At 34.1% G+C, this 8,513-nt stretch overlaps 1 protein-coding gene and 1 long non-coding RNA gene across 2 annotated transcripts; both read left to right on the top strand.

The window, feature by feature from the left end:
* The first annotated feature begins 621 nt into the window (after positions 1 to 621).
* On the top strand, positions 622 to 3,378 carry LOC108472163 (UDP-glycosyltransferase 76E2-like). The gene is made up of 2 exons (XM_017773677.2): positions 622 to 1,141; positions 2,317 to 3,378. Exons 1-2 carry the CDS (start codon positions 691 to 693, stop codon positions 3,201 to 3,203), a joined length of 1,338 nt encoding a protein of 445 aa, XP_017629166.1. The 5' UTR covers positions 622 to 690; the 3' UTR covers positions 3,204 to 3,378.
* Positions 3,379 to 3,795: 417 nt separating this feature from the next.
* Positions 3,796 to 7,590, top strand: LOC128295226 (uncharacterized). Its single transcript, XR_008285568.1, has 2 exons — positions 3,796 to 3,834; positions 7,343 to 7,590. It is a non-coding gene; the product is annotated as an uncharacterized LOC128295226 (long non-coding RNA).
* The last annotated feature ends 923 nt before the right edge of the window (positions 7,591 to 8,513 follow it).

Here is an 8,513-nt window from a genome sequence, read left to right as displayed (position 1 = left end):
ATAGATGAGTTGTAAAAATATAACTTTTATATGTAAAATTATTTTCTTATAAGTTGTCTTCTAATTTGAAACGTGTAAAATACTTTCTTTAAGGTTTTTAGGTTTTTATGTTTTTTATTTTTATTTTTGGAATAAGTTATCTTATAATTTTAAAACTTTTACACGTTTGAAAACGGTTATATTTTAGTATCCTTATTTTATTTTCTTGTTTCAACATAAAAATGCTGGTATCAATAGAATCGATCATTCATTTTTTTTTCCCTTTTCTACTTTTGGATTCAAATTGTCTTCTTTATTCAATTTCAATCATATTGATGTTGATTATATACGAAAGCTATAGATCCAACCAACATAGAAATTATACTACACTATTTTTATATGTTAAGTGGTGGTTCTAGAAGGTCAGTAGACAATGATGGGGTTACACAGTTTGTGGCAGCAGGCATTGACTAAAGCAAAATTAGATACTTACAAGGCCACAGCCCAGAAATTGCATGTTTTCGGCAAAGAAAGTTAAATTTGATGTGCGTCATGCGAGTTGACATGTTTTACAGTAGCAAACTTTTGGAGAAAAAAAACTATTTTTAATAGCCAATCATTTCATCTACTCTCTTTTTAAATATGGAGACTTGGGCTTCATGATTCAAATAACTTGCCACACCAGAACATCCAAAGAAACAGGGAAAAAAAATGGAGAAACAACACAAATCCAGTCATTTGGTGCTTGTTATGCTACCCTTTCAAGGACACATGACTCCCATGCTCCAGCTAGCTAGTATATTGCACTCAAAGGGCTTCTCAATCACTATAGTTCACCCTGAATTGAACTCTCCTAACCCTTCAAACCACCCCGAATTCACCTTCGTATCCATACCAGATAAGCTCACGGAATCTCAACTCTCTGATAAAAATGTTACAGGTCTTGTGTGGAGTCTGAACAAAAACTGTGCAGTACCGTTACGGCAATGCCTCGAAAAGTTCTTGCACTCTCATAACAATATTGCCGCACTCATCTATGATACACAAATGTATTGTGCTCAAACTATCGCCAACGATCTGGGGCTACCGGCGATAACTTTGCGTACAAGTGCTGCTACAACAATGCTATTATATCCCGTCTTTTCTCAACTTGATGAGGAAGGTAAATCTTTTTAACGTCCGGTTATAACAAGTTCTATAGCAGGATATCTATACCTAATATTATAGTTGTCCCCAAAATTTTCTCCAGCTGGATTTTGGGAAATTGATGCATGGTTTTATGACAGCAAAGCAATGCCCTTTAGGAATTTATCTAGGTTATTTTAGATATTTAGTTAGATATGTAGTAAATGATGGCACCTTTGGAATCATGGGTATCTTCTTTTGGTTAATTGAACTAAAAGTTTATCAATAAAATTTTAAATTAGTCTCTAAAATTTAATATATTTTAATTGAGTCACCACGTTTTCTATCAATTAAATGTCCATTTAAATATAATCTAGAGCATATTTAAAATATGCACTTTTGAGTTAATTGTAAAAATTTTAAGATACTCTAATTGAGTCATTAGGTAGTTTCGTCGGTTTAGACATCATGATATTAAATGTCAGTTTGAATTTGACATGAAACGTAGTCAAAATATGCTAATCAAATTGTAAGCATGTGTGTACCTATTATTTGAACAATTTGGATATTAAAAATAAGCAATATTAGTAAAATTTAGGAGGGTTATTTTTTCCCTATGCATACATAAATTCAAGTTATTCATGTAATAATAAGATACATGTTTCTAATTTGATCCATGTATTTTAAATATACTCCACATCATATTTGAGTTGATATTTAACACCTAAACTAGTTGACAAAAAGACGACTGATACAATATTGACATTTTAAAATCCAAGTTATACATATTATTGGGTTATTTTGTATTTGTTGTAATAATATATGCTAACTATTTGATTTATATAAATTGATGCGTGTTCCTTATATGTGTTATATTCATGTTGATTTTCGTGTAGTTTTGTATATTGCATTGCTTGTTTTCTTTATTCAATTTAAAAATAATCCAGATTTTAATACATAGTATAGTTTTTATTGTGTTTATTTTAGTTTTGTTGTTTTCAAGATTTTTTTTTTTTGTATGTACTAAATATCTCATATTTTACACCGTTGGTTGCAATGGTTTATTTTAAAATTAAAGCAACCCTTCTAGTTGCCTTAAAAGCAATTGATGCATAAAATTTTTCTGTTTTTCATAACAATTTCTAATGTTATAACAATCCACTAATTCCAAGTGACAGTCACTACCCTAACCTATTTAAATTTGTGTTATAGATTTTATGTCTGAAATTAAATCGCCAGAGCTTCAAGCTCTTCATCTTCAACGCCTTCGGGCATTATTATCACAAAATCCAGCCAAACAGATGATGGAAATTAGAGTTGAACTCATAAACGCGCTGAAGAGCTCATTAGCTATAATTGTGAACTCGATGGAATTTCTTGAACTAGAAGCACTGTCAAAGGTCAAACAATACTTCCCTGCTCCGATTATCACTATAGGACCATTACATAAATTAGCTCCAGCCATTTGCAGCTCATTATTTACTGAAGAAGATAAATGCATCTCTTGGCTTAACAAACAAGCTCCCAAATCTGTCATCTATGTGAGCCTTGGTAGCATGGCCAGCATTGATAGGAAAGAACTAATTGAGATGGCTTGGGGACTATTCAATAGTAAACAACCCTTCCTGTGGGTGGTTAGGCGTGGTATGGTTCGTGGCTCAGAATGGATTGAATCATTGCCAAATGGGTTTGAGGAGAGTGTGGGAGAAAGAGGTTGCATTGTGAAATGGGCACCTCAAACGGAAGTGCTGGCTCACGCTGCAGTGGGTGGATTTTGGAGCCACTGTGGATGGAATTCAACCATTGAGAGTATTTGTGAAGGGGTACCAATGCTATGCAAACCTTTCTTTGGAGACCAACACTTGAACACAAGCTACATCTGTAATGTTTGGAAAATAGGATTGGAATTGCAGAATCTGGAAAGAGGGAATATAGAAAGAACAATAAAAAGACTAATGGTGGATATGGAAGGAAACGATATCCGAAAGAGAGCTATGGATTTGAAGGAGAAAGCAGCTTTTTGTCTTGTGGATGAGGGTTCTACAAGTTGTTCTTTCAATGGATTAACAAAGCATATATCATCAGCTTCAGAGACATGAAATTAAGCATCCTTGTAGTTTTACTTTCAGTTTATGAAATTAAGCATCCTTGTAGTTTTACTTTCAGATTATAGTATGGGGCTGTGATTTGTGTAACTCATTAATAAGTTGGCATCTAGAAACAGCACAAACATATGCAGAATAAATATGGTTGTATTATAATTTTTTATAACAATGGCTGTAACCGTTTTTTACAATTTGAGATTAATTTGATTCACGTTGGAAATGATATTTAAGTAAAGTCTTTGCAATAATAATGACTTTAAAATTAAAATTAAAATTTAGGTTCCATTTGTTTGCAGGAAAACATTTTTCGGAAAATGTTTTCTTGCTTTTCTAGTGTTTGTTTGACTGAAAACATTTTCCATTTGGAAAACGTTTTCCAAGACAAGGGTAAAATGCCTTACGTTTTTGGGAAAATGTCTTACGGATTTCATTTCTGTAAGACATTTTTTAGTTCCTCCTTCGTCCAGGTAAAAGTCTGCTTCTTCCATTCTTCATTCATTTTCCTTCTTCCGTTCTTCATCTTCTACTCCATCACATATATTCTCTTCTTAGGTTGCTATTTCATTTCTTCTCTTTCTCTCTTTCTCAGGCAAATCTCGTTATTCTTCGCTGGGTTTTGGCTAAGGTATCGCATAAAGCTCTTTTTTTTCTTCTTGTTTTTTACTTGCCCACATTTTTACCGATTTTATGACTGGAATTTTATGCCTTTCTTTGTTTCTTTATTTTTAATTTTTTTTTGGGTTTGGGTAAATTCTATCGATTTAGGGTTTTGCATGTGCTTCTGTATTAAGGAAAAATGGAGCTCCATATTCCTTTTTCTTCTGAAATTATACTTGTGCTATTACTACTTTCAACCTTCGTTGCTAAAATGAAACATCAAAGATTGATATTGTGTTATACTAGGACTTTGACTATCCAACTGGCCCTTTGTTTACAATGATTGGACAGCCAGACAAGGTTGATAGTGTTAACAAAAAGCAAAAACCTGAATATTAATTTATGAAATCTCAAATAACCAACATGGACACCAAAATTGAAGCAATGTTTGTTTTGGCTTCCTGACGAACTCGACCTCCCTTCACCTTTATGATTCAATGGTTGCAATTTCCCTTTGGCTTAAAAAAAGCCAAGCCAATTCCTGCAATTTGCATTTTGTCACAGATCTTAGTAGATGTACACTTTTTTGATGTTATTTTATTCTATGCATAAAAATTTGCATCTTTCTCCTTTGCTTAATACCCAATTAATTCCCAGTTTTGTGCTAAAAGATTGAATTTTTCTTTTGATGGAGTTTTATGTTTCAAAGTGTACAAATTTCAAGAATCCCATTAGTTTTGTCTCTAAAATGTTTGTAATTTTTCATTTTTGATTGATCTGCTCTCAATCTTTTATACCATTTGGATAAATTTTGAGTTTTAGTTAAGCTGTTTAAGGCCATTTATTTCTGGTTATGATGTTTTTAAGCAGTATGTTTTTGTTTATATATATATATATGGTAGATATGTTTTTGTTTATTTCCTTTGTGGTGTGATTTAAGCAGCTGCAACTGTGCTAGTTTGAATAGAGTAACCTTGAGCTTCATTCGGAGATGTAGACTCCTTTTGGTCCTTCTTTCTCATAGCTTTCACTGAGGAAGAAAGGTTCATGTTCTTTTCTTTAGCTTCATCTGTAACGCCCCAATTTTCGGGAATTTTGTGAATGTTGGCATAGGTTTAATTATGTTAGTGGGCCTCTAGAAGGCCCAAGCTTAAGATAGAACCCGGCAATTTTAGTTAATTTTTATTCCATAAGAAAAATGGGGTGAACTTATGAAATAGAACCTATGTGAAAATGTTTGAAAATGCTATAGACTAAATTGAAGTGGCCAAATAAATAGGAGTGCAAAATAGGAGGATTTGCATGACAAACCTCCCATTTTACATGAAGTGGCCAGCCATCATGTTGTTGTAGACAATATGAGCACTTGATATCCATAATTCATGGTACAAATTGATAATGGTTTAGGTAAATGTTCCATGATAATGGGTTCGGTAAATGTTCCATGATAATGGTTTAGGTAAATGTTCCATGATGGGCATTTCATGTCTTTTGTATTAAAGAATTAAATGGATGAAATATGAAATTTTATTAAAAGAAAAAGGGGTGAAAAGAACAAAGTTTTGTCCATCTTTGTTCATCATAGCCAAAAGTTAGAGAAGAGAAAGGAGAGGAGAAAGCTCTTGAATGTTTGGTCACTTGGGGAAGAAAATTGAAGGTAAGTTCATGGTAGTTTGCTTCTATCTTGATGTTCATGAGTTCTTCTTGATTCTACCTTAACTCTTGAAGCCTATTTTGGTTTTTAGTTGTGTTGTGAGCATTTAGTCATGAATTAAAATGAAGGAAATGGTTGTTGTTTCATGTTCTTTTGATGAAAAATGGAAGATAGGTGAAGTTGAGCCAAACAAATGAGCATGCATGTGCCTTAGATGCTAAGGGGAAAAATCGGCTAACATGTTGTGCTTTAAAATGATGAAATGGAGATTATACTTAAGTAAAATCATAGATATGTGATGATTGATTGGTGATATACATGTTTAAATAACAAGCATGCAAGTTAGGTGTGAAAGAGTGATTTGGTAATAAATCTGCTTGGGACAGCAGCAGTAACGTGACTTTGGAAAATCACCATAAATTGTGGGAGATGAGTTAGAAGCTGAATAAATTATGTAATTAAAGCTTAATGAGTCTAGTTTCAAATGGAATAAACGAGAGCATATTTTGAATTCTGTACAATGAGAAATTTGATTCGTAATGAAGAGTGGTCAGATTAGTCAAACAGTGAAACATGGGAAACTTTAAGAAAAAACTAGTATTGATTGGCCATACCAAAAATTCTGAAAATTTTATGGATAGAAGATATATGAGTCTATTTTCAGGGAAAATTAACTGCACTTGATTTGGAGTTTCGTAGCTCCAGTTATAAATAATTTAGTGACTGTTGCTCAGGAAGACAGCTTGCAGTGAAATTATGATTATGTGGTAAACATTGGCAAAAATTTGTTAATGAGTTGCTTATTGTTTTCTTATAAGCTTACTATGATCTGTAGGTGTGGTTGGCCGAATATTGTAAGGGGTTAATCGTAGTTTGTATTTGAATAGTTAGATTAACGTGTTAGTAATCCAATTGTAGGCGGTTCGTGTGTGGATCTCGTCAAGATATCGTCGCAAGCATGTGTGAAACCGACACCCTCTTATAGACTAGATTGGCAAAAGCGAAAAGCGAAATGCCGAAAAGTCGGTATTTTGGGAATTTATGAAATGTCTGAATGCTCGTAAGATAGTTGGGTTTGCATATTTGGTAATCTAAAGTAATAAACTGCGAGACGCGATTTAGTACATTTTGATAATTTGGGCTTAATGGGCCAAAGATCGGGTTTATGGGCCAACGGGCCCAATTGATAAATATCTTGTGTAAGTGTTCGATAGTATGTAAATAGTTAGGATATGCATGAAAACCCTAAAAGCAGCTAAATTACTATAATACCCCTATGTATGGAAAATTCTGTTATACCTCTAGGTGCAAAATTACCGTTATACCCCTAGGGTTAATTTTGTTGAAAAGCATGACGATCGATTACGTATGATGTATGCCATGATTATATATCATTGCATGGGGACATGGGTTATATTATGGAGGAAGCGTCCCGGTGGCTATGCCACAATTATCTGATCTGGTGGCTCTGCCACATATATCTGTCCTGGTGGCTATGCCACAATTATCTGATCTGGTGGCTCTGCCACATATATCTGTTCTGGTGGCTCTGCCACAATATCTGTATCTGGTGACTCCGTCACAATATCTGGCAGCCTCGCTGTGATTTCTGTGATGTGTAGTGGTTGGGTGGGTCGAGTTGTCTCCCCACACGGTGTAAGGTTGGTACGGGGGTGTATACGGTTGGATATGGTTGGGTTTCTGCATAAACATGTAGTATCTATTCTGTTATGTTATGGGCCTATAGGCTTTATTCTGAATTCTATTCTGGGCTAAGGCCAACTTATTCTATTTCTGTGGTTTGAGCTGATATAGGCTATGGTTGGGTTAATTTACACACTGAGTTTCCCCAAACTCACCTATTTTATTTTCATCCACGCAGGTAATCCCCAACCATAGTGGGCTTGGAGCTGTGAGGGAATTCAGAGTGGCCACCCGTTCTGAAAGTTTGATTTTCTTCTGGTGAACTGGACATCCTTTTATTTAGGTTTGAAGTTTTGGGATTTTTTTTAAATGTAATAAGGCTGCTTAATTATTTTTGATGGTTTTAATATGTATTACTAAGATAGGTATTACTTATTTTAACTGTTAAAATTGGATAGCTTTAGGGCGCGTTTTCAAAAACAACAATTGATTTCAAAATAACACGACAACAAGCAAAGCTTCCGCAATGAAAGTATTTTCCAAAATTAATCACTTTTCCTAAAAATGACTTAATCAAATCGGTTTCCTAGAAATATCCATGACGTTAAGGTGTGGCTATGCATGTCTAGGATTGGATTCGAAGGGAGCTTGGTACTTAAGCAGTCCGATGGACTCACCACCTCTTTTCCGGTTTCCTACCTGGTGCACAGCTTCCATTCACTTTAACCTATAATGAAATTATCTTTTAAAACACCAAGTAAGTTTTTCTGGATCAACAATATAAAATGTTCTGAACGCTTTGATGTGGCATGTCGGATCCGGTCATAACGTCTGGGCCGGGTTTGGGGTGTTACATCATCTATCTCGATTTGTTCTTGTTTGCAATCTTCACTGTAGAAAGGCGTGTAGAATAATCACAAATAATTATACCCCTCCACCATTGCAACATCATTTATCAGATTGAATGGGAAGTTTAGGAATGGGTAGAATAATAAAAAATCTCGAAAAGTAGGAGTAGGAGCCATTGCCAACAAGTACAAACTAGTAACTTTGGTTACTTGAGTAGCTGGGACTAGTAGAGCCTCTTGATTGCATAGACTAGTAGAGGAATTCTTGAATAATTAGCCTGCATTTTTGACGTGGTTTTATAATGTTTTAGTTGCATCTTTTTTGAGGATGATTCTTGAGATAAGTTGATGTTTTTGACTAAACTTTTTTGGTTTAAAGTATGCAACTCGATTTGTGGTTTCAAATTTGTTTAATCCATTGATGTATGAGTAATTACTAGATTTGATCATTTGATGCTTGAGATTCGACTTTTTCTGTTCTTTGTTCTTCTTTTTTCTTTACTGAACTAACAAAAAGTTAATCTAATGTTTCAAATTTGTATATTTCTGTATTCAATTCAC

Source organism: Gossypium arboreum, chromosome 7 (genome assembly GCF_025698485.1).
Source record: "Gossypium arboreum isolate Shixiya-1 chromosome 7, ASM2569848v2, whole genome shotgun sequence".
NCBI classification, from domain to species: domain Eukaryota; kingdom Viridiplantae; phylum Streptophyta; class Magnoliopsida; order Malvales; family Malvaceae; genus Gossypium; species Gossypium arboreum.
This window is presented reverse-complemented; position numbering and strand designations above follow the sequence as displayed.

What these genes read in the sequence shown, in the direction of transcription:
- LOC108472163 (XM_017773677.2), top strand. Translation starts at nt 691, where the DNA reads ATGGAGAAACAACACAAATCCAGTCATTTGGTGCTTGTTATGCTACCC. An exon ending in TTCTCAACTTGATGAGGAAG is followed by an intron (nt 1,142 to 2,316) that starts GTAAATCTTTTT and finishes TTTGTGTTATAG; the next exon opens with ATTTTATGTCTGAAATTAAA.